General features: G+C 44.7%; 1 protein-coding gene across 2 annotated transcripts in view; it reads left to right on the top strand.

Moving 5' to 3' along the window:
- Positions 1–12,128, top strand: part of crtc3 (CREB regulated transcription coactivator 3) — a 44,844-nt gene extending 32,716 nt beyond the window's left edge. For both annotated transcript variants that reach the window (XM_005937931.3, XM_005937932.3), the window contains 9 exons: positions 1,778–1,816; positions 1,897–1,982; positions 3,306–3,355; positions 4,055–4,275; positions 7,015–7,250; positions 7,532–7,699; positions 8,176–8,259; positions 8,592–8,799; positions 9,684–12,128. In XM_005937931.3, coding sequence (XP_005937993.1) covers positions 1,778–1,816; positions 1,897–1,982; positions 3,306–3,355; positions 4,055–4,275; positions 7,015–7,250; positions 7,532–7,699; positions 8,176–8,259; positions 8,592–8,799; positions 9,684–9,889 — 1,298 coding nt within the window. In that variant the 3' untranslated portion in view covers positions 9,890–12,128. The remainder of the gene's footprint in view (positions 1–1,777; positions 1,817–1,896; positions 1,983–3,305; positions 3,356–4,054; positions 4,276–7,014; positions 7,251–7,531; positions 7,700–8,175; positions 8,260–8,591; positions 8,800–9,683) is intronic.
- Positions 12,129–26,839: the final 14,711 nt, after the last annotated feature.

The raw sequence follows: 26,839 nt of genomic DNA on the forward strand, positions 1-26,839 counted from the left end.
AAGAAGCATCTAACTAGAAATTACAGCTATGAGTCACACTGGAGGAATAGGTGGAAACACTTTGGACAGATCAGTTCAGCTGCAGTCTCTAATCGTGAGATTTCGTTTCTGTTGTTGTCAGTAGAAAAGGAGCAGTCTGTGCAGCTGACAGGGCTCTGATTGCTGCTATGCTGTGGCAGTAGACACTAGTGTTTTTTCTTAATCCTGAGCATTTACAACACCCATACTGAGAGCATTGCACGGCCTGATCCGAGCCAGGGACACCAGCCCAACCATTTTCCATGCCAGTTGTCCCGTTTCCGTCCTAGTTGCAGCATTGAGCTACGGGGACTCGACAACCTTTAAAGGGGAAATGTAGCGATGCCAGACGCTTGTCTTGTCTCATTGCTCCATCTGAATGCTGTCTCTCAATTTGAATGAGCCTCAGAGAGAATGAGAGCATGGAAGGAGTCGGGCTGTGGAGATCCTGAAAAGTCTTTGAAAACATCTGTCCTCAAAGCAAATTACAATTATACTTTAAAGGTTTTATTGGATTTATGCTTCACACTACATGCACTGATATGGTCTAAATCCAATGAAACCAAAACACTTCTGACTTGTTCCAAAGGTTGATTCTGGACGTTTTCAGTGGGAGAAACGTTTCGTCATCATCATCAGGTGACTTCTTCAGTCTCAGTTGACTGCATGTTTCCCCAATGTGATAATCACTACATTTGCACAATGACTGAAAGTAGCACCACTGAGGGAACGATGGAGGTCAGTTCCTTGATCATTAATATGCAGATTATCATGGCCATTGATCAACAACCACCGATCAACGTCCATGAGTACCATTCACAGAGAGCTGGGCTGCAACCACAGCATTATAAGACGTTGAAAGATGAGTGACGAACACTTCTCCCACTCCCACTATGTCCAGATGAACAGAATCAACCTTTAGGGATTTACTTACCTGGATGATTGAGCACTTCTAACCTGTGGTCACAGGTTTGTGGAGCCTTTGTGTTCTGTGGATTTCAGATGCTGCCTCCATGTATTAGACCAGTGCGTCCCATTGGAAGCTGGTGCAGTTTGGAGGCAAAGTCAGTGCCTTGGGCTCTTGATTGTGATGCTTGAGCTCTGAATGAGCAGTTGCTCTGGTGTAGTGGGGGACATAAGCCTGCCGGGGCGAGCCGGCTTCAATTCGGGAAGTGTCTGTGCCAAAGTAGCATTGACATGAATTCCAGATTTTCAGCCCTTAAACTTCTATAATAGCAGTCGTAAAAAAAATGACCTAAACTCAAGTTTGATGCATGATGAGCTCTGAAGGAGAAAACGAGAGAAACAAAAACTATTTTCCTAATAAGCAACAGAAGTGTTTCACAGGAAGTGGTGTTGCCCACACGACGACTTGGGCAGAGAAAAGAGAAACACTGGGTGGACGAGACACAGGCATGTGGATCTGCTGTTAAGTCTGGAGGAGTAGAAAGCATCTTTGAGGCATGAGAAAACAACAGTCGTCTCCCAACTTTTCTTCGCCCTCTCTGATTAATAACACGATGCCAGATGCCCAGCTGTTGTTGTTGAAACTGCACAGTAATTGCAGAATGCCAGAGGGCCTGTTACTGTCAGAGAGGCTAATGAGAGCATCAGGCGTGCTGGGATTATTCAAACAGCTGGTTAATATAGAATATCCTCTAACGTTCCTCCGCCTTTGTTTTCTGTGTCTTTCTTCGTCGATCACGCCACTCGCACTCTGCTTCCTGTTTGTTTGCTTCTGATGGAGGCTGGTGTGCAGCGAGTGTAAATGAGGCCGAGGTGGACGGCTCAGGAGACGGTGAGTTGCACCACATTGCACCATATTATACTTGACATTAGGAAACATGTGTGAATGAACGTGCGCCTTTCTCTCTGCAGTCTTCTCCTTCCCCACCATCCCTAACGAGGAGAACCTCATAGGTGTCAGTAAGCCGCTACCCAAGCAGCTGTGGCAGGCCAAGAAGGTGAGAAGTTTGCTCTCTTTTTACATCACTGACCACAGGCTGGCTTCATCCCTGCACGTCTGGTTGCATTCTTTCTATGCTGATAAAAACAAACTTGAAAATGGGACCAACAGCATTTGTCTGTGGCAGCGTAGGTGATCGTGACACCGTGGATTCCTGCCGTGGCTCAGGAGAGACTGCAGGTCATACCAGTCCTTCCTGTCTGATCGTTAGCAGCCAGAAATGTGAGAGGCAAATATACGGAATCGGGAATGTTGAAATTCACAAAGGAACAAGAAATGATTTAAATACACAGAGAGTATGGTGGTCTTTCTAACCCCTCGAGTCACCAGCTGCACATTTGCACATAACACAGTTGCATGCGTGACATTTACTTTTGCACACTGTGTGTGTTTTAAACGTGGACCTTCAGTCAGAACACTGTCTGTCTGATCACAGCATTCTCAAATGTTATGACCACCCATTGCTCAGTGATTAATGTCCCCATTCTTTTTGCTCAATTCTTGGTATTCAGGGGGATTTCTGCTCATTATTGGATGAATACGCTGTGCTGATGCAAAGAGCCGCTCTCGGCACAGATGCTCTGGTTTTGATGCCTGAGCGATCCTTATTTTACTGCTTTTATTCTCTAAGTGTTTGTTGAAATCATTTCTCTGGAATAGCAACATGTGCACGAGCAATAAGCGGTAGTAGAAAAGTGAAATAATGGTGAGCTTTTTCTGCTGCCTGGCGGTAGTGTTCGTGTTTTTAACTTGTGCACATGGATGCGTGTTTAAGTGTTCATCATTTCCAAGATGCAGTTTCTAAACAAAGTTCTTCATCGCTGCTCGTCAAGTGCAGCCTATAAATGGTTTGATGCTCCCTTTGGTGGTGCACGGCCCACAGAGTGGCTGGGAAGTAAAGAAGCCACAGTTCAGCACATCTTGACACCGCTGCAGGACTTTTTCTCCTCTTCCTCTCTCTCATGGCAGTTCTGTTTCAACCTCTAATTGAAGCTGTAAATGCTGTGAACATGCTCTGACATGAACGGGAGGCTCCAACATCTCCATGTTGTTAACATTTTAAATGTTGCCTAATTGCTGATCTTTCATGCTCAGTCAAACGCACCGCGTGGCCTAGCCCTGACTGCAGTCACTGGCTGCTGTTGCGTTGCCTTTTTTTAGCACACTAGGTTGTCTTTGATGCAACCTTGAAATAATTTTAGCATAAAATCAAAATGCAGAATTGTTGTTTCAAGAAGTGTAAATGCATGTTCAGGGTTTTCGTTGCTTTATGTCACAGTTATGTTTTGCGTGTATCATAGTTTTCCTGTTTCTGTTTCAGGTCCAGTCTCTGGCCTCAAGGCCTAAATCCTGTGAAGTGCCTGGAATCAAGTGAGTCTGAGCAGGGTCACTGTGTGTGTTTTCTGCTGTTTCCCTGTGGTCATAACTGACCTGCTGTGGGTGTTTTCCATGGGCAGTAACAACTGCAGCTGATCTAAGGAAACAAAGGAATGCTAGAAATGAAATGCCACGCATTCCCACTGCTTCAAACAGGACGTCCTTTACACCTTTAACCTTTAGAAGTAAGAGGAAGAGTGTTGTTACGACAATCACATGCCATTGGCATTGTTTAACCGTGTTTTGTTGACACTATTTTCCTTCCACCACGAACGACCTCCGGTGTCGTGAATCTCCATTTTTGCCAGGAATGTATTAGCAGCAGCCTTGTGGTACCGTGTGAGACAGCTCTGACCTATAGCTTCTCTTTTCATGATACAGAATGCAGTAACAGCTTCTGCAGAGCATTCATAGACTTGCCCCAGTTGAACATGGAAATAAGAAAGGCAGAACACTGAGTACCAGGTGCCGAGCTGCTCTGTTTATGGAGGCGAGCATTTGCTTTATAGTCTGGGGACAGACGAGGCACAGTTGCTGCCCATATGCTATTATTTGGAAATAATTGAAGAAGCAGAGAGTAGGTGGGGAACAGAAGAGAGTGCTTTTCAATTAGTCGCGTTCGTTACTTTAATCCGAATGGTTTGTGGTCAGCGGCGCGGTGTTGAATCAGTGTTCTGTCTGCCTTTCCTACAGCATATTCCCGTCTCCAGAGCAGAACCCCGGGCTGTCCCACTACCAGGGCTCGTTGAGTACCGGGGGCTCCCTGCCAGACCTCAGCAACCTGCAGTTTCCCTCCCCGCTCTCCACGCCGCTGGACCCTGACGACAACCTCGGGTACCCCAACATCAGCGGGGGCAGCAGCACCGGAAACCTGCCAGCTGCAATGATGCACCTGGGCATCGGCAACTCACAAGGTTGTGTGTGTGCGTGTGTGTGTGTGTGTGTGTGTGTGTGTGTATGTGTGTGTGTGTGCAGGGGCAGATCTAGAGAAATTTTCTTAGGGTGGCATGAGGGTGACAAAGAAATCAAATGGGGTGGCAAAATCAAAGCCTTTTTTTTTCCCCAAACACATATGGAGGTGGTTACATATGGGTAAAATGATTCAAATGCAGTAAGAATACATGTTTTTCATATAAATATAGTCTACAACTTAATTATTGTCTGTAGCCCACATAATTACACACTTTAGTTACATAAAACATGTGAGTTTTGATGTTATGTACCGTATAGCCTGTATAATAAATAAATATGCAGCCCAATAAGTATAAAATCCAGAAAGCTACACAACATGGGGCGGTTCATTTACAAACACAAGTCGATCTTAAGTTTCACACTGTTTTTTGTCAGAAAACAATCACATTGTTACATGTTAAATTACACAAAATGTCAGAAATCTGCACTGTCATGAACAAAAATTTAAACCTAATTTTTCATGATTTGTTGGATTAACCCTCTGAGGTCTGAAATACAATCGGCCATTTTTGACTCCTTTTGAGTTTACGTTTGTATTTCACCCTCAAATTGTTTCATTTTATTTTTTCCCTTTGCCTGGTTTGGTTTCATTCTTTCAGCTCAACAGCATGTTGTTGTTTTTTCACTGACATACTGCATTAGTATTACTATTACTATTAATAGTTCTATTACTGATCTGAAATCACACAAAGAACTTAAAATCTTAGTAGTATTTTTTACTGTAAAAAAACACAGAGATGCTGGGTAAATATAAATTGTACATTTTGTAAACATATACAACTATTTATCTAAAAATGCAGCCAATACACCTGCTGGTTTTTCATTTTCTACAACCATTTAAAAGTATTACTAAAACTAAAGTGAGAGAACAATCAGGTGTCACAATAAGATGCCCCACAAATGATGTGTGTCAGTAAAAAAAAACCAAACAGTTTGTCCACCAAAAGACAGAACAGCACAGGGATGAACCTGCAGGCCTGACGACAGGAGGTGTATCACTCCGCTGGTTTTCTACTTAGTGACAGTGTTTACATTGCAAATGTGCCTTTGTGACATTCATTAGTGCCCTCACTGACACACAAAACAAAACGACTACACAACAGAACAACTACACAAGACAACACACTAAGTAAACACTCCACACTTAACGTCACAAATCTCCCACATCTAAAAACTCTCTGTCTCTCACTCGCTCGCTCTGTCTCGCTGCCTGTTCTGAGAAACCATCCTACTCTGACAAAATGTCCTACCCGTGTTATAATTTGACGGTGACTTGCGACTAAACCTAACCCTACCCCTACCCATAACCCTAACCATAACCTTAAGAAGTATTCCGGATGGGTGAGAGAAAAAGAAGTTAATTCAGCGTTGGTGTTGTGCGCATGCGCCGCTTCTGCGCAGAAACATTGGGTAGGATGTTTTTTCAGGTAGGATGGATTCCCAGAACACCGTTACCGTCACTCCACAAAAAAAGAAAAAAAAAAAAGTTTTTTTTAATATGCAAGTCATTATGGGAGTTTATTTAAAAAAATACAAAGCTTTATTTCTGTAAAAAAAAAACCCCAACAATCACAAATTAGCAGCTGTTTGTGCAGTTGTGGTCACTGTGGAGCAGCCGTGGCTCTCTTGCACCCGTCGTAGCCATGGTGCTGAATCAACCGTCCACATGTGATAAAGACTCATTTTGACCACGTGGAAATGAGTAAATTACAAACAAATACTTGTTTACACACAAACACAGGACACACACACCAGGGGAAACCTCACAGATACCTGGGTGCCTGCCTCCCCTTCTGTTGCTCCTCTTGCCTGATAGCGCAAACTCAAAGTGCCCCCCCCCTTTCATCACATGACATCACCGCGGACAATCTCTGGCCCGCACACCTCAAACATGTCTGGGACGTTCCAATAATATTGAGCTGTGACCGATCCAAGACCAAAGATGTGAGTCTGCCTGAATTATTCATAAAACACATCACAGCAGTGATTCTGTGGGAGCTCAGTTTAACACAGCACTGCTGCTTCCACTTGTCCTTGCAACATTTAGTTGTGGCATACTTGGAGTAACACGTGCTTTTGATAGATTTTTCTTTGACTTTTAGGACTTTATGCTGAAACAGTCTGGACAGGTGAATAACAGTGCTGATGGGAAAAATACATGAATTTGGGGCTCGAACTGTCCCTTTAACTTAGGAAGCCGAGCTCCGGCACTTTGAGTGAGCTCCAGCTCCATGTCTCTGCCAGCCATACGTTGTTAGTAACTCATTAAAGGCTCTCTCTGTCTCAGAGCTCCCACTGTGAACTCTGCTGCCTGGTCACGCCCATAAATGTCTGTGTATGTTGCGTGTGCGCGTGTGTGTTTGGGCTCCCACGTCGGATACAGTTCAGCTTGGCCGAACACCAAAGTGACAGAGAAACTTTGACCCTCTTTCGGTTCGCTACAAACAGCCCTTTTCTTTCCCCTCAGTTTCCCTCTGTCCTCTCATTTTCCTTTCCTCTGCTCGCCATCTTTCTCTCCCTTCCCAGTCACACAATAAAGTCTAGTGTTGTGAGTCGGGGCCTGGAGAGTATTCTGGAAAAAAGTACATCAGCAGTACCACATACTCTCCTCGTTTACACCGTGCTGGGTCTGAAGCTCGTGTGATTGAGTCCCTGTGTTGCTGTGTTTTCTCTCCCTGCAGGTCTCTCCTCCTCTTTGAGCAATCCTTCAATCCAGGCTTCCCTCAACAACTGTCAGCTGCAGTCTTCGCTCAGCAATCCCTCCATCAACTCATCCCTGCGCCTGTCCAGCAACTCCCCCCGGCGAAGGCCAGCTCCCATCAGCCCCCTCACCCTGTCTCCTGGGGCCGAGCAGCGCAGGGGTCTGGCCAAGCAGCTGTCTCCGACCATGTCGCCCTCGTTGTCCCCCATCACGCAGGTACACTCACCTCACACACAGGTTTCCCCTGACGAGAGGGAAACACCAGAAAAAGGAGTCATTTCACTGTGTGAACGACTGCTGTCACAAAGAAGGATCCAAAATTCAACGTACGCATAACAAAGCAAAGCATTTCCTCCAAGTTACTCATTTACATCGCAGAAAACACGCTGGTGTCATTGTTCAGAGTAAAGAAGTAATGACACTACAGTCAGACTGAATGAGCTTCAGGTCTTTATTGGACTTTAGTGACTCCTGCTGGGTTTCTCTGTTGTGGATAGGGAGTTGCTTTGGATACCAGCAATATGCCAAGGGAGCCTCCGCCGCCCTATCCGCTCTACCAACAACCCCAGCATGTAGTGGACCAGGGCCGCCAACGCCAGCAGCAGCAGCAGCAGCAGCCCGTCTCTCCGCTTCAGAGCATTCCACTAGACTTCAACACGAGCCAAGTGAGTGAAGAGCGTCTTTGTCTGTCTGTGTGTGTCTGTGTGTGTGCAGAATGGTTAGCATGCACACACGGGGACACACAGTCATGTCACTAAACAACAGTGTTTGGAGCGTATTATTGATTTTCATACATTTTTGCTTCAGCATTTGAACTGTAACAGACAAGGCTGAGCCTTTATATCTAATTATGGAGTCTGAACAACAAACAAGCCAGTGCAACACTGAGGCTGTAGTTGGATTTGTCAGTCAGCACTTCATATGCGATCATTTTTATGCAGATGTGTTCAGAAGCAGACACACAAAGCCTCCTTTAGTTTCATTCTGTTTTAGCTTTTTGCCCTTTCCTGTGGTTACGGTTAAAGTGACTGAAGCAACATTATATGTAATAATAATAAAGTCCGATATGTTTTGGCAGCACACGTCATCACGAATGAAATGAACTGATTTCCTTCTCATTGTAATGTTTTCTCCCTGATAGCCCAACAATTTGGCAGCTCTCTTCAGCGACCCGTTCATGGAGCCGCAGTTCTGTAATCGCCAGAACAAGATGGTCCCCTATCAGGTGACCACTGTTAAACCTGCAGATGTGCTATGAGAACCTCGAGTGTTTGGTTATTGACACACAGATTCCAGTGTCTGTAATTGTTAAAAGATTGAAATAACTTCTGGGAACATTTTTCCTAAACAAAATCCTGCAGACTGTATGTGTGAAACCTCAAACAAAGATCAAACCAACAGTAAAGTGAGTGCAGTGTTGACAGGACAGATTAGGAGGATGTGACGTTTTTCTTGTGCTGAGTAAACGTGCTACATGGTACAGTCTGCCAGGGTGAATGTGACACCATCTCAGCTCCTTGATTCTTTCTGTTTTTCTCTCCACCTTCTGCCTGCTAGTTGGATCAGTTCGGTCTGTTGGAAAACACAATGAGCTCCACAGCAGGGGGGTCTTGCTTCGATCCGTCGTCCGCCTCCCTCTATTACTCGCAGGCTGCTCAGTCAGGGATGGGTGGCAGCCACAGCAGCCTGCAGGACCAGATGCACATGAGGTCCAATATGTTGTACTCAAACTGCAGCGGAGGACTGCCCAACATCATACTGACTGGTGAGTCTGACGGGGAGAGAGCCGCTGTCATGTCTGGATTAAAAAAATAAACATGCGAGTATGTAAAACAAACCGAACAGTCAGTGTTTTCCTGACACGCTGGACTGTTTGGATATCCTGGTGCAGGAATCTGAGCCAGTTACACAGCCCTGTTTTTGTCACCCTTACTGTTTGCTATGATGTCACATTGTTATTAGTCTTACTTTTGTTGCTGTTGCTGTTAGTTTGAGTTAACAGCAGTCAGTGAGTTTGGCACAGGGAGTCCTCACCAGGCTGCCTGCTGTTCGATTGGATGCGGTGCCACATTTTGGTGCTACTGTTTTCAAACAAAGTCAACATCTGGCTCATTCACGTTAGCAGAGCTAGCTTCGTCTGTCAGGACGGTCCAGCTGAGAGCTCCTCTGCTGGTCACAAGTTGTTTTACTGCACCTCCCGTTTTCCATCTGTCTTTACTGCTTTCGGTGGATCACGGAGCCCCTCCCATCTGTTAACCTGTCTCTGGCTTGCTAACATGAGCCACTGGCCTGTGCAGTTATGGGTGTTAGAAATCACCTGTTTCACAGGATGTTGTGTATTATGATGTTTGCCGTGTTGCAGAGAGCTGGTGGATGTTGAGCTAATGCAGCGCAGCCTCAGACAGCTGCAGTGATTGTGCTGAACTGCAGTGACATTAGTAAATGTCACGCAGCTGCGACCTCGAATTTTCAGTGTTCATTGAAAGCAAAGAATAGGAGAGCGCCATGCTGACGTTTCTCACTGAAGGGAGATGAACTCACTTTAATGTACGTGACTTTTACCTGTGCTGCTCTTGTGCTTTTTTTAAAATTTCTTTTTGGTCTAAGAAGCAAAGAGATCATTGGGCGTTATCTGCTTCTCTCTCTCAGATGACTCCAACCCCAGTCTGTCCAAGGACATCAGCAGTGCGCTCTCCACGGTGCCCGAATGTTTTGACTCAGAGGTAGGCTTCCCGTTGGAGGACGAGCTGCGCATCGAGCCCCTCAGCCTGGACGGACTGAGCATGCTCAGTGATCCCGACATGGTGCTGCCGGACCCGTCTGTGGAGGATACTTTCCGCAGTGACAGACTCTGAATGTGAAGAGCACCACATGTCTAAAGAAACACACTCACACACACACACAGATTTGCAGTGTATAGTGTACAAATCTGAATCTGCATGCAAACAATCCATGTAGGGCCACTGTGCATGCATCCACTGCCACTAAGATTCATGAAATGTGAAACACGCCCACATGGTCATGCCCACTTCGGAAGAAGGAGACTTGTGAACAGACACTGTTTATGCCTGCTCTGAGCAACGTTCCCCTCATGCACGCTTGAGCCCCCCCGCCCTAACACACACACTCACACACACACACACAGCCCCTCCCGTCTCCACACTCAAAACCTCGAGGACGTCCGACAGGAGCTCGAGTGCTCCCGTCCTTTCACTCATCACCAGCTCACAACACCCTACCCCGACCCCACTCTGCGCCAATCACCATGGTTACGCACCATAGCAACCCCGCCGCTGCTCCAAAAGGCGACGCGAACGGCAGCACGCAATTTACGTTTCTTCAAACGTACGAGTGGAGCTGTGATGAAGTCAAACACCTGCACGACTTTGTTCTGCAGTGAAGTCAGCCGTGGCTGCTTGATCAACAGAAGTGCAGCTCACAGGGATTTGAGCGTCAGATGATTTTGAGATGTTTGCCATAGATTTGTGAATACACGCTTACACACTCGTATACAAGCCTCAGCATCAGTGTGACTAGAATGTATTTACCCACTCGACAAAAAGGGCAAACTGTTTACAAAGAGGACATTTTCATATTGCTACTAAAAAGTTTAGATTTGTGAATTTTCTATCGGAGAAGTCCGATTCTGAGACGTTTTGTTTATTTGCATTTTTGATGGATCTTTCCTGCGTCACATGTGAGCGGCCTGGCACTTCTGTCTGGCACAGCTCGCACAGCTCTGGGCCGAATCCGCTTCAAAGGAACCTGACACATTTTTGCTCATGTGTACGTTCACTGCATATGATTTTATTTTACATTTTGTACCGACTTGTAATGGCGCTTTTTTTAAAAAAAGACAAGAAAAAAGGGGGCGGGGCATGCGCTGTGCTACTGGGTTAATTACGTGTTTGTCTTCTGTAGCAGTACATAGCTCCCCTCCCTCCACCAGCACTCTGTGGCTGAAGCTGCTGAGTCGTTCAGGGGGCTCTCGATCACGTGGACTCCGGACATGGTGTAACGTTGCATTTAACCTCTTTTGCACTAATTGATTCTCATTGTGTAGATTCTTTGTTTAAACCTGCAAACCCAAAGAAACAGAATGAAGCCATCACTGAAGACTTTCTATAGCACACATGCAGTTGTTGCAGAAAAGCAACACGAGTTTAATTTTGATGCGAGATGAGTTTTTGTTTCCTGGGTGAAAAGTTTTTCAGATTTGCAGACGATTATGTAATGAATCAAAGTCATTCGGTGCCCTCTAGTGTTTGTTGTAGTCAAATCGAAGGCTGTCGTTTGCTGCCTGCTCGTTTACCTATGCAACTTTTCAAAGAGTTTCAGAAACCTGTAGAACAGGTGCAACTTGGACTTTATGCAGTGTAACAAGGCTCGCCGGTTGAGTCGATGGGCGGGCTCGAGTTTCCTACAAATTGCGATATTACATCCGTCCGGCGTCCACGGTGCGTGCCGACTCTCGTGAGAGTTTACAGTGATTGATGCAAAGGAACCTGGAGGTGTCCTGCACTGTGTGGACTGTGGCTTCTGTCTGTGTGTCAAAGAGATTCAGTGTCATTATATTTGTCAAAATGAAAATGAAGGGGGGGTGCTGGGGTTACACTGAGGTTGTTTTCTAAAGAGTTTATATTCAGCTACTTGCTCTCTCTTGTTAACTCTGTAAAGACGGTGAGTGAAGGAACCACACAGCAGTTTCTCCTCTCTTCGCTCTGATCCTCCCCGCGTCCTAGCCTGTTTCCTGCTGCCTTACGTCCTTCCTCCTGCGTCAGCTGACTTTAGCTTTAGCTCTGTTTGGTACTGACTGCCTGTGGTTCTTTTCCATCACTATTTAATTTGTTTCTTTTTGGTGTCTTACTTTTTTCTGTTTTTTTGTTTTTTGTTTTTTAGTTGCGTATGAAAATGTACAGTTCTGTTATTTAAAGAATGTTTTTTTGTCCACTAGTGTTACTATTTTTTTTGTAATGTCATTTGAGTTTTTGTTTTTCCCTAAGATATAAAATTTTATTGGTTTGTATCATACGTTATAGTGCTTATCTTTCTGATTTAATATAAACAATAAAACTCTATACTGTGCATTAAGTATTAATGTTGTCCTGGCGTTTCTGCTCCTGCCACCAGATGGCAGCAGTGTGGTGTACCTCACACTTACAGTCGAACACACGCTCGCTTGAAACCAATATAACTGTACTCTGTAAAGAGACAAGTCCCCTAAAGGGACGTCTGATTTGATTGGTTCCGATGTTTGTAAGCGCTGCACAAACTAACAGCATCACTGCAGGAAGCTTCTTTAAGCCACAGCTAGTTCAGCTGATGAGCTCAACACGTGCAGTTTCCTTTGCCCTCATGTTTTCTGTAAGTGGTCTACAAACAACATTTGTTAGTGTCTGTCAGGATTCAAATGCAGATTATTTATTTACAAGTTTCTTCTATGCATTAATGTACACATCCCCACACACCATGATGTCAGAGGTCAGTGGAAAACTGTTTCACACTGATGGAAAGGGTTACTTGGTAGCTCTGAATGTACAACATGTCAGCCCTTAGAGCAGATGTGCTGTTAGAAACAGTCCCCGGTGTGGTTGTTTCCTATCAGAACAGGGAGCTGAGGCTGCAATTTACATGGGATCGCCAACCATCGGAAGATAAATGGTTGGAAAAATGATCATCCACCTGATGTGTCTCAATTTGTGCTGCAACATCTGGATGATGATGTCAGAATTTGATGTAAACAAATGAAAACATGACTCCTCCTTGTATCAGTGGATCAGGTGCTGTAACGGTGTGGAGGACATTGTCTTTACACACTTCGGGCTCCTTTTTACCAATTAAATCAATCAAACACCACAGCCTACATAAATACTATTCTCCTTTCATATCCATCCCTTCTGATAGCTGCTTCCTGCAGGATATTGTGCCATGCCACAAAAATTGAAATGCATCAAACTAGTTTCTTGTCCTTTTAGTTACATCTTAATCCAGTCGAACACGCATCATGGATGTGCAAAAATCTGCAGCAACTGTGTGATGCTGTCGTGTCAGTAGTGATCCAAATCTCTGATGAATGTTTCCAGCAACTTGCTGAAACTGTGCCACAAAGACTTGAGGCAGTTCTGAATGCAAAAGGTGATCCAACCTAGTACTGGTGTAACTAATGATGTGGATGCTGGCATCAAATAAAACATGACCAAAGTTGCATATAATCTGTCATCTAAGTTTCTGAGGGTTTTTTTCTTTTAGCTCCACATGACATCAAGGATATCCTCACATTGAAAACACGCTCAGTTGTCTTTATGTTATGAAGGTCAGCCACTGGAAAGAGCTTTAGGTTAAAGGAAGGACTGCTTGTTTCAAATGATGGCTAATTGCGCGACTGCACAAAGTCCTGGTATAAGATTTTTTTTAAAAAAGATGATTTTGAACCGTGAATCATGCAAAGCTCCTCCTAGCAGAGTCCAAGAATAAAAACATGAAGCTGTGAATGAGCACAATAGCGTCACTTTACTCTCGAGTGTCTGATGACTACAGTACTCGATCGAGTGCCGGCACATAGACCTGTTCATGTGTATTTATTAGCACTGCTGCTCTGTGTTTATACGTCCAAGCTGAAGTCAGATGGTAACAATTTGATAATGTTTGTTCCTCTGTACCTGCCAGCAAAGGCAATAAACTGTGGGATTAAGTCGAAATCTAGTCTTCTCTCTGTCTAAGAACTCTAAATTTCAGCTGAAGCTATGAGAGAAAAAGCGTTTCCCAGAGTTTTAGTCATCTCAGTGTGTTCGCCTGCTTCGTGCTCATCCTCACAGCTGCTGTAAGAAGATGGTAATACTAATTGTTGACTCTGCAGTAAACACTATTTCAGATAAAATGTGACATTTGTTGCCCCGCGGGGGATAATTACAGTCCCTGGAACCACACATGCAAACAGTATAGACTTTACATAGCAGTGTGTGAGGACAGTGTGGGCCATGGAAATTAGCCAGGCTTCATATATCAAATGCAGTCTGGGAGTGAGTTCCCAAAACAACTACGCACCCACACACACACACACACACATACACGCACACACAGTAAGGGAGCTGAACAGATAATCAGTCCTCAGTCAGAGAGCTGGAGTAGCTCCACAGAGTGAGTCTGGGCAGGTCAGGATGCCAGCCTGACATTCCTCTGAGGATGATGTTTGTGTTTTTGTGTGTGTGTGTGTGTGTGTGTGTGTGTGTGTGTGTGTGTGTGTGTGTGTGTGTGTGTGTGTGTGTGTACTGTCCAGCTGGTGGGAACCTGGAGGAGTACTGAACTGAGCTGCTGCCGAAAAGTAATTAATGAACTGGTTTAAGCTGCCGGCAGTCCTGCAGTGCACCAGCTGATTTCTGTTTAAACCAGTTAAGAACAAAGTCGGTCGTGGAGTCGTTAGCTGGTCACAAAAAGCCATCTATTTATTATTTAATGCTACTTTGATATTTTTATCTCACACCAAAACTCGATCAGGGCTTTCTGGGTCTTTCAACTGCATCTTTGTCTAAGGATGAGGTTTGTTGTGTAGACAGAGAATAATCCTTAAAGCATTCATGTTCTCAGATGCAGTCAAAAGTTTGCAGCAGTTTGTTTTATATAACTTTGTGAGTTTGGGTGAGATTTTTACAGGCAAGCTAAAACGAGGAGACGGGGGACCCATGGCCTACATCAGGATGTCATTACTCTGAAATGCATAGAGTCACAACTAAAAGGTGATCTTAGAATAGGATGCAATTGTGGAAGTCAGGACTCTCCATTTCCAGTTTGTGTCACACTTTTCACAGTTGTACCTCCCCATGGCGAGTCGTTTTTGTGTCTGCAGACAAATCAGCTTCTTCCATTAAAACTACTGGCAACCTGCTAGTGATTAAAGCACTGTGTATAGCAGTGTTTGGCAATCAGCTGCATCCAGGAACCACTAAATGGTTGGGGGGATACACACCTTCCCCTCATTGCTGGTGGCTGACCAGTCTGTGTGTGGCTGCAGTGTAAGCTGATTTACTATCAGGTAATATTATAGCTTGACTCTCACGATGCTCGTCATTCATCTCAAACATTTGCTGAACTATTTAAGTCCTTTTTTGCCTTGAGGTTCTGATAAGGTCAGACAGATTTAATGCTGTTGCAGATTTGTCTTTTCTAGGTTTGTGCACACGATGATGTTAATTTGCATGATGATTGTCGACAACAATGATCTCTGTCTACGGCTCTGGTTTCACCTGCTTTTTCTCAGAAACACACAAAAGCAGCTGTGCTTCTGCTCCATCATTCATTTCCACCCAGAGCATGATGGGAAATTCATTAAAAGCAATCTAGTTCTATCTTTCCCCCCATCTTTGAAAAACTACACATTGACTTTGACCTTCTTCGGTGTATGTTCAGAATTTCATGTTTGCAGTGGATTATTTCATCACGTGAAGCATTTCCCTCCATTATTGTGCCGTTTGGTTTGATGTTCCATATTATGACCCAGAGGAAACCAGAGGTGCTGCACTTAAAGTTAACTCGATCACTGAACCACAAAGCGTCCTGTGATATAAAGAAGCTCCACTCTGTTCTGTGTCTCTAAATTCACTCCGGCTGTTTGTTTTCAGCATTCTTGTTTTTCTCCTCTGGCTTCAATCTAGCAGTTGCTCCTTTTACTGCTAACAGTAAGAAAGCATTCGTGACTTCCACCGGCCTGACTTTGTGCTACGACCACATGTCAGGCCATGTTTGCGTGGCTCAGTGAGCCTCAGCATTCATTCCAGCACTGAGACCCTGATGAGATGTCCCTAAAATGTCTCTGGAATGAATTTCTTCAGGTGATTGTAATCCTGATAAAAAGAGGAGACATAAATGTGATTTGCACATGTCCTGTTTAAACTGGGACCAATTCTCATGTTTTTTGAGCCTTCCTGTCTTCTTGAGTTCATGAAAATCTCATGTTTAAAAGTTGAAATGGGCATGAAAGGCATTTGGTGATAGCTTTTAAAAGAGCTCAAAATCTGTGAGATACAAAGTACACCAAGATTTTCTGTATCAGGACATCAAAAAATCTCTGGCAGGTCTTAATTGGAGATAATATATAAGACTGGAGATTACCTGTGACTCTCAGGATTGGGACACCTCCATACATGTTATTGTCTATTAGAGTTGGATGTCTCGAGGCCACTTTTATGTGGTCTCGTCTCAACTCTGTCTTGGTCTCGATACCCTCTGGTCTTGGTATTGTCTTGGTTTAGGCGGTCTTGACTTCAAGTCTATTGTCTATGTCTTGTCCATATATGTGACCTCTGAGGCCTTCAGCAAACAGCAGCCTGGATGACTCACGCTATCTGCTGCTATGTGTCAGAGACGTGGTCAAACCCACGGGCAAATGAAAAATAAGGCAAATTCAACCTGAGATTAGCTGCATGTGACACACTCCACTCTCTGTTTAACAACACTGCAGCAGCAGTGTTTCTTCTCAGTCCCTCATCACAGTGTAGCTTCAGTATATTTGCTTCTACCATAGCTCTGTTTCACCACTCAATGTGGGCCAAGCTTTAGCTGTCAGGCAGACGTCCTCACATTTGACCGATATTTTGGTTCATGGTTCACCAACTGCACGATGCAAAGAAGCCCGGCCCATCGTAGCTTCTGCTGTTCGGTGTATTTGGTTTTCGCGTGGCTGATTCTCTCCTTCCTAATTCCTGTGGAGACAGTGAGGGTGAACTTCATTCTTCAGACACTTCGTCTGTATTTTGAAAAAATAGTGGCACAATTCGTCATGTGTTGTAGTTCATTCGAGACCATTTTTACCTTATTTTAGGACCTAATAAAGACCAGGAGACCTGCATGTAAAGCTTCTTTTTTAAATGGGTGTGTACTACAGTTGGCGTGATTTGGGTTCTTTTCATATTTAATTGGTTTCATGATGCAGCTGTTGTTAGATGCCTGTATAGCAGTGTTTCCTTTGCTTTCTAATGCCTCGCTCATTGCACCCACTAACAAACTCTTTAGTTCTCATCCGGCCTGAATGCTTGTGATCTGTATTTTTAGGTTTCTTGTGGCCGGGGTGGCAGGGCAGCCACACCTCTGGCATTGCATGTTGCGGGTGACTGAAATAGACTAATCCACACAACAGCAGCAGGATCCTGGCTGAACGGGCTCAAATAAACCTGGTTCCCAGAAGAGTACGAGGAGCGGCAACATCATCCCGATCTGCGACCTGCCTTTGTGCTTTGGATGTTTACATGCTTTTGTGTGTTATTCTCAGCCAACAAGTACAAAGCACATTTGGGCTGTGTGGGAACATTTGCCAGAAGTGAGCCAACCGAGGATGACTTTGTTGACTGTGTGTTTGTGAAGTTATTCTACGTGCGCGTACGAGTGGATTCCCCCTGCAGCTGTGTTTGAGGGCATGTGGATGTTTGTTTTGAGACACTGAGACGTGTTCCTTAGACTACCGTGTCGCTGGCATAAACACAGCTTCTCCGCTGCATCTGTGCAACCTCAGCTAAGACGAGCTGTGTTTATCTACGTGTTTATGACTGAGCAAAGGAGAGACTCCATGAGAACGTCAGTGAGACAGCAGATGTTTCCCATCCAGACACCTTGTTTATACTGACAGGTTACTGACCCGTGTGACTTTACAGCGGAAATACAGTGTTTACTATCTCACTTAGCATGCATCCCCAAATATCCATCATGCCTCAGGTGGGTCCATTTCTTCTGAGATATAGCTCCTGGGTTTTTTCCAGTTTCTCAGAGAGATGCATGGTCTGACCTTGGGCTGGATTTGCTGGGACGCCCATTGCTGGGAACGATGTGGCATCCTGATGTGTTAGTACACATCTGGATGCCCAAACTGCCACTTTTATAGAGATGATCAACCTCAGCAATGATCAGTTAATCAGATGCATTTGATTAGCAGCACCTGGCTGCTAATGACACTCGTAGTTCCCCTGGAAGCAGTGAGGGTGGACTGCATACATCCTGTGAAAACATTATTGTTAACAATGGCTGCGTGTCCTTACAAGAAATTTTATTCGGTGAAGGTTGTCACAGCAAACGCCTGAGACCCCAGGACGCCACGCAGTAGGTCGTTTGTGCAAGTTCCCGTTATGATTTACACTCATGTTTTTAAAGTCAAGAGAGTTTATGATCGTGTGAATACGTTGAGAAAAATGTGCACAGAGCTTTGAGACGTGTGTTGTAACCAAACAGTGAGTGAAAATCATACGGCGAGCGAACCATGAAAAATCCTTGTCGAATACTGGTCAAGCTTTCTGCCGAGTGTTGGGCGCGCTGTCGGGCATGTGGACCGTGTGGATTGGTGACCAGCATTCCTTACAAACAATATATCAACAGTTATGCTTTCACTCAGCGAGCTCATACTCCCTGCAGGAGATTTCACTGGTTGGTTTTCCAGCCTGCATCCAATTCCAGCTCATGACTGGCTTCTCAAAATAATCATAGAAGTAGACATATACACCAATCATACATGACAATAAATGAGCACTGACAGTGAATAACACCGATCATCATCATGGCACCTGTTAGTGGGTGGAATATATCAGGGAACAGGTAAAGATAGAAGCAGGAAAAATGTGCAGTTTCCGTGTGTGTGTGCGTGTGTGTGTGTGTGTGTGTGTGTGCGTGTGTGTGTGTGTGTGTGTGTGTGTGTGTGTGTGTGTGTGTGCGTGTGTGTGTGTGTGTGTGTGTGTGTGTGTGTGTGTGTTGTGTGTGTTTGTGTGTGTGTGTGTGCTGTAGTTTGCACGCTGGGTCTGTGGCTCATGAGCTTGGCGCGCCCCCAAGGACCTTGTTCTTGAGATTTACCCACAAGTGATGGATCAGTGTGAGAGATGTCATGCCACCCCATGTGACCTAGGCCATATGTTTTCTCTGTGCCCAAGACTCCATGGCTTCTGGAGTCAGTATTCAGTTATTCTTTCCAAGGCTCTTGGGACCCAAATCTGCATGGACCCTTTTCTAGCTGTTTTTGGGCTTCCAGTCAACACTGGTCTAACCGACCCTACACACTTCAAAATATTAGCCTTTACATCACTTTTGGCTAGACGTTGCATCTTACTCCTTTGGAAATCTTCAAAGCCACCTTCAGTTTCTTTTTGGTTTAGAGATGTGATGTCATTTCTTAAATTGCAAAAGATAGGCCTTGTGGCGAAGGGCAAATACAGAGAATTTTATTGTATCTGGGGCCCCTTCGTAAACTATTGCAAGTCATTAAACGCTCTACCAGCTGATTAATATCATATCCCCCCCCCTTTTTTTTTTTGTGTGTGTTTTGGGGTTTGTTGTTTGTGTTTGTTTTGGGTTTCTTCTTAGGTTTTGTTTGTTTGTTTTTTCAACTTTATTTAAGTGTGTGTGTGGGTGTATTATTGTATCTGTTCATGTAAGCAAAACTAACAAATATGTGAGGGGCACAGATTGTATTGTCATTGTAAACTAATGTACACTTGTCTCTCAATAAAAATAAGAAAGAAAGGAAAAAGGAATGGTTTGAGTAACACAACAATGACTCAATTGTATCGACCTCCAAAATCCCAGATCTTAATCCAGAGCATCTGTGGGACGTGCTGGATAAACAAGTGCGATCCATGGAGGCCCCACCTCGCACCTTGGAGGACCGAAAGGATCTGTTACTGACGTCTCGGTGGCAGGTACAACTGCACAGCTTCAGGCTCTAGTGGCATCCATGGCTGGAAGGGTCGGGGCAGCAAAAGGGGGACCAACACAACATTAGGCAGCAGGAGGTGATGTTCTGGCTGATCGGTGTACTCTAAGCTGAAGAATGCATTTTTTTTCAAGGCATATGCTTGTGTTGCTGTTTTTCCACATGGGCACCGAGAGCTATTAAGAGCAGCATGTGGCTTGTTTGGTTTCTGTACATAACTCCTGATGCAGATGTTCTTACAGGATTCAAGTAGCCCAGTAAACTGAGTAAATGGTGTTTACCCATGGCTTCAAGTGGCTTTCTGTGCATGTTATTTCTCCCTTATGTGAACACAGTATTGTAAATTACATGACGGCTGCATGTAATAGCTCGTATTCTAATGAGCTGGTTGATGAACAAGCTCGACTGTGCGCTCGGTGTCTGCACTGCTACACACTCTCTTTTCCTGCCAGCATTAAATCAAAGTGGCTGATCCCTCTGCTCTGTTTATGAACTTTACTAAGCCCCTGCATCAAAACCTCACCGCCTCAGAGAGTGTCTGCCACAGGGCCACATATAAAACATGTCACAACACCACATCACATGTATGTGCCGGTGTGTTGCCCAGGTGACCGGTGACAGATCGAGATGAAAGCAGGACATTCCTGCACACTCTTTAAGTGTTATTCTACCTCCACTTGAATTCAAATCCCACCCATGCTGAAATGCTGACATGCTGACATGCTGAGGCTTCTCGTCGTCTGTTTCAAGCCTATGAAGTCTTTTATGAATAAAGTGATTTTGGCCATTCTCCTTAAAAGAGTCTCTTTATTTGATTATAGAGGCACCCCTCTCATGTTGTCACAAATATGATGCTTTCAGTTTCTTTCCCCAATCACCTGCCTGTGGTCACCATGCCTGCATGTTGTCCTGTGGAAGGGACACTGGGTGAACCTACAAAGAACACGTGCATCTGTCACTGCCAGTGAGGCCTTCTCCAAACCACAGCCTCAATTCATGCTCAACCATCTATTACCTGCTAGAAACACTGTCAAACCTTAATGAGGACGTGATCCCAGTGAGTGAAAACACTCATTCCAACCACTGAAGTCAGCAGTGAGGGGTGCATCACTTCTGTTATGGTGTTTGGGGTATTTTGCTGCCATAGTTTGAGTCTGAACACAGCAAAGCAAAACATTTATAAAAACAGACCTGCAGTTAAATTAAAACCTACCCACTGCTCTGGCTGTCTGGGGGGTTGTGTGGTGCATTCCACAGATGCTGATCAGGTCACTGTGTGGAGTGTTTTTTAGGCAGGTCAGTAAATTGTGACAAGTTTCCTGAGCGACATTTTCTGTGGGGCAGCAGAGAGGCTGCCAGTGGGTGTTGTTGCCATGTGTGAGTGTGCTTTGACTGATTTGGTGAATGAATGAGAGCGACACAAGTTTCACGTGTCACAGCAAAGCAGTAATGAGGTCATCAGTGCATTTATAAAGGCCATGTTATAAAGCAGAATTCCAGTGTGAAATAGCTCAATAGCAGTTTCCGATTGCTCCATATGAATAATAGATTATATATTTTTTATTTCCCCGCTCGCCCCTGTGGGCGGTCTATCCACCAAGCTCAGGTCCTCTACCAGAGGCCTGGGAGCTTGAGGGTCCTGCGCAGTATCTTAGCTGTTCCCAGGACTGCGCTCTTCTGGACAGAGATCTCCGATGTTGTTCCCGGGATCTGCTGGAGCCACTCGCCTAGCTTGGGAGTCACTGCACCGAGTGCTCCGATTACCACGGGGACCACCGTCACCTTCACCCTCCACATCTTCTCCAGCTCTTTCTTGAGCCCTTGGTTTTTCTCCAGCTTCTTGTGTTCCTTCTTCCTGATATTGCTGTCATTCGGTATAACTGCATCTATCACTACGGCCGTCTTCTTCTGTTTGTCCACCACTACGTCCGGTTGGTTAGCCACCACCATTTTGTCCGTCTGTATCTGGACGTAACGTATCTCCTCGACTCCTGTTTGTTTAACACTGCATATTGTATGTGGTCGTCCTCTCTTCCTCCAGTCACTCCCAAACGCATCAGAGCAAACAGCTGCTCCTGAGGCTCAGCCAGGAGTCTTTTGTTATTACCTTGAGGCAACTGTTATGAATGGATGTCATGCTGTATACATGAAACAGAAGTAATAAAATAAGATATAGTCAATGAAGATTTTTCAAAGCTCTAACCCTGTAGTGTGCTGGCTTCTAATATTTGCATTTAAAGGCTTCTCTTTGCAAGCAGCACTCCTTTTTGTCTCTATTTGTGTTTGCCTCAAAAGATCAATGCTACATACGTGCACAATGACATTAATCACACGACAAGATTCATAAAAATGCAAAATAAGACCCCAAAATGATGCTATCCACTTTGAGAGTTGCTGTCCGTGCTAGGCTGTGAAGTCTGAGTTCTGCTTTGGTATCCTTTGAGAACCAGCCAACATTTCAACAGTTTGGGTTTTTCTGTGCCAACCATGTGTGTAACCCTTGTACAGCCAGTGGTCCTCTGTGCTGTTGGATGCTGTTTCCTCTTTCTTTCTATGTTGAAGAACATACTTAGAACCGGTTCTAGCTTAGACGCCGGCACCGTGTTGGAGGAACGGGGATATCATTTGTTTGGCCTGCCCCCTGCCCCAGTTCAGCTGTTGATGTCCAGGTATTCACCAGTATTTGTTAATGGTGCTGTATCTGTCACAAATATGGATTTTCTCTAGACAGCAATAAAACTGTTAAAGAAGGCCGACACACCTGAAGAGCTTCCTAGCAGCAGCTGTGCCAAGGCTGCATGTACTGTGTATGATTCCTCACAGCACCATCCACAATCTTTCATCAGCGCTGCTGCGTGAAACCCAGTCCTACCATCAGCTTCTCACCGTGGCCGCCTGCCAAGCTCAGTAAAAACCTGAAAGAGGGGCGAGGGGCGGGGCTGGTGGGTGTAAGTGCAGCCCTCCATATCCCCCTCCTAACCCCCAACCCTCCTCCTCACTAATATCTCTGAGGAGCGGGAAAGTGCCTCCTCATCTCAGAAAGCTCTTATTAGAGGAAAGAACATAGTAAGCTGCCAAAAGCACGCACAGAGAAAGAGAGAGCGTGCACGTGTGCGGGAATGTGATGATTACTGTAAACACTCGGCTATCTGCCTCTCGGTAAACACACAGAGTACTAAAGTGTGCTCTGTAATGATGGGGAACTATAGGAGGGCGTAGGAAAATCTCTCTACAAGCTGGGACAAGCATCCAGACCTCGGAGCGCTTAACTAATCATTATATACACGAGTGCTGAGGAGCTGCTTACTGCCCACGGAAACATTTCTATCACATATGACTGATAGGCAGCTTGAAGCTGTTTAGAGCTGCTTAAATACTTTTGGAACCAAGATGAAGACGTTAAACATTTATGCTTTTTGTCTAACTGCATGGAGCCCTTTGACTTATTAAACAGAAAGTTTCACTGTAAATGTATCTGAAAGACTGTTTAGTTTAATGACGCCGTGCTGTGAAAAGATTACACTCTGTGATGGTGAAGCTAGATGAAGGAGCAGGAGATCAGAGAACTGTTTAAGGCTCAGCTCCTGATGGTGGTGAATGTACAGATGTGATGTCTGGCTGGATCAGATCCACTTTGGTGGTGCACACAGGCAAAATTACAAAAGGTCATTGTCCAAAAAACTAAGTGCATATTGGTGTTTGCCTAAAGATCCAGTTGTTGTATTTTCAGGGTAGTCGTTATGCACTTAAATGATGTCTGTTGCCCCGTTTTCCACTGTCATGGTTCCAGGGCCCAACTGAGAACCGGTTCCATGCACAGAAACCCAGAAAAGGACCAGTTCAAAGCACTTCATACCAGTACTAGCTTTTTTATGTGAATGGAGGGAAGAACCATGTGTAATAATTTGTTCTTGTACTTGTGGTCTGAGTTTTCAGAGACTGGCACCAGCACAGCCCTCTTGGAAAAAAGCAGCTGTGAGCAGTGCTTGTATGTAGTTACAGCACGGTCCAGCTTCCAGCATCTGTTTAGCACGTATGAAAACTGGCCAACAGCAAAAACTTGCCTTGATGCTTCGCCTCAGGCTAACAAAGTGTGAACTGAGAGGATTGATGATGTCGGCATGGTTTTGACCGTGAGTCCGTTTTGTGTTAGCTGAGGTTTAATAGATTCAGACCCACACAAAACTTAATGGTGTGTTGTGGCTTTGGGCTGTTGCCACTTTGTCCCATCCTGCTGTGTACAGATCGGCCGCCTTTTATCTTCTTAAGCCATGCTGTGGTCCACTTGAGTCTGCGATGGTTAAACCAAACATGCCTTATTTAGTCTACTCTCACAGTTTAACGTACACTCTGTTTGGCTGCTGACGGCTTCCACCCCTCTGATGATTTATGACTCATTTTGTCTACAAGTCAACATTTGTAGTTTCTCGTGTTTTTTGGCATCTGTAATGTTTATGGGCACCATGTATGACCCTGTATGGTCAAAAACACGCTCACGGGCAGTAGCAGAGCTGAGAGCTGAGAGCTGAGAGCGCTGTCCTGTTTCCTCTGTTATGTCTGCATGGCTCCAGATGATAGCTCAAGGTCGCGCGTGGAACCTGAAGCACAGCTTAACTGTAGCTGTCTTGGCTGAGCATAAAGGGAGTGTGCTCTGAGTTCACAGAAAGCCCGTGTGGTTGCTCCACTATCACTAAGTTATGCTAGTTGTACCGCTGGACAAGCGGTGCAGGAAACTGGAGATGACCTGGGTGTTACTGTCTCATTGCAGAAAACATTCCCACTGTAACATCAAACCTGCTAAATACGAGCTTTGGCACGTCAGACATAACGCACAGTGGGAGACAAAAAGAGAAGCCTGAGGGATACAGTTACACACAGGTCCAGAGGAAGAGGGGGTTTTAAATGTGCCTGTAAAATAAAAAGAAGAAACTAAGACTGGTATGATAAACGTGTCCTGACATGTCGATGCAGAGGTCTACTTTTCTTAAGGAGTCACCCTCTGAAACAAGGAGTCACAGAGGATGACGTGATGTGGAGGAATTAATGGAAGATGCAGGCAATGAGAACGGGGCCAGATGAAAGAGGCAGTGATGATAAACGGACTGAGACGAGGACATTCGAGATACTGATTTGTTATTTTTGTGGCTGTGCGGGCTCTGAAACACAGTTTCATTTTTCAAGTTGTTTTAATGACATTTAATTGAACTGAAACAAACACCAATCAATAAACTGGTTTATGAGACATACAAGTTAAATCCAGTTCTTTGCCTCTTTTTGTTTGTTAATACCAAATAAACTGTATAAATGTTACATCAATATAACACGATGAAGTCATAAACTCATAAAAAGTCACACAGACATGCTGTGACTGCTTGTTGTTACCTGGCTTACCGTGAATATATAACGTAAGAGGATATATCAATAGCATATAACACGTTTATAGGAATACTGTAAAATAGTAGTGTCTGATTATTTTGTACAAGAAGTTAAAGATTTACGCCCTTTTTATTATTCCTAAAATTGCATAAAGATGGAGGATCCACAACTAATGAGACGTCAAAATAAAGTCACGTTTCTTCAGCAAATGTATGTTTGTTACTTGAGAGTCTTTCCCTTCTGAGCTGGAGCAGGTAATCGTGGATTACCAGGGTAACTAAACAGAAACAGACAGTCTGCAGACTCACTGTGTTGATTCTTCTTTGTTTTTTTAAAGAAATCTTTGCCTTTGCAGTCGTTGCTATTTTTGTAGGGAAATGTAAGGCAAAAGAAGATTCCCAGACCTAACTGTGGTCCCCATGTTTCATGTGTCGGCCCTCTGAGGTGCACACGATCTTGTGAAAAAGAAAGGTTTTATTAGAGCAATAACTTGAAGTACTTGTTTCTGTGTGCCTTCATTGTGGGGGAATTCTGGACGTTTTTCTACTCAACGTTACTTCAGTTCACAAAATATTTGGGGGCATTTGTTCCTGAACAGCTCACATAAGGCCCCACCACAGCATTTCAACCTGCTCAAAGCCTGGTCTTTAACTGGGACAACACCTTATTCTCCAGCTGGTGTGCTTGCTTTCATTGTCATAACCTAGTTTCAAGCAAACGTGAGATGGACTTGGGTTTGACTCTAGAATACTTTGGTGCACAGAAGAGCTCATGGTCAGCGCAGTGACTGAAAGGTTCATCTGAGGTGCTCGAGCTTTCTCTTGGCAACCTTTACAAACCTGTTCAGTCTTTGTTGTAATGTCAGAAGTTTTCAAATTTAACATGCTAACTAAGGCCTGCCAAGAATGAGATCGCTGCCCCCCCCCCCCCCCCCTTATTTTTTTTTTAATCATTACACAAGCTGGCCCTGGGGTGAATTTTCTGGGACATCCACACCAGAAAGGAGTGGCAGCTGTCTTGTTTTCCACCTGTGAATAATCCCCTTCACTGTACATTGATGAACTTCAGACCTTTTAGCTTTTCACAGATAGACGAGCAGCAACAATTACTTCTTTAAGATCACCACTGATGTCTTTCCTCCCTGGCATTGTGGTAACACACAGCTGATCGCTCAGCAAAACTTCTGCTTTAACAGAAGTGCTCACACCTCCCAGTGCTGCATTTTATTAGCTGCATTTATCTCTGGCTGGCTGGAGCAGCATCTAATAACCAACTCGCAAAATAAAAAAAATACAAAACCAAACACGAAAACACCAGACATTATGATACAGACTTATAATTTGCACCGATGTTTTTTCGAAATTCTGATGTGAAAAGTGAGCGCGAGAGCCCTCGGTGCCCTGCTCGCTGCTGAAGTCAAAGAAACTTTATTGTCATCTCCGCTACTACAGTCCAGTTGTACAGGGAGATGGCCACAGGCAGGAATGATTTCCTGTGTCGGTCAGTGGTGCATTGTGGGTAATCTCAGTCTCTCACTGAGCGCGCTCCTGTGACTAGCCAGCATGTCATGGAGTGGGTGGGAGGTGTTATCCATGATTGTCTTTATCTTGAACAACATCGCCTCTCAGATACCACCCTAACAGAGTCCAGCTCCATCCCCACAACATAACTGGCCTTATGGATCAGTTAATTTAGCCTTTTGGCATCTGTGACCCTCAACCTGCTGCCCCAGCATGCAACAGCAGAGAGG

The sequence above is a fragment of the Haplochromis burtoni genome, unplaced genomic scaffold (genome assembly GCF_018398535.1).
Source record: "Haplochromis burtoni strain Fernald_Lab_line unplaced genomic scaffold, NCSU_Asbu1 Contig_231, whole genome shotgun sequence".
Taxonomy (NCBI): domain Eukaryota; kingdom Metazoa; phylum Chordata; class Actinopteri; order Cichliformes; family Cichlidae; genus Haplochromis; species Haplochromis burtoni.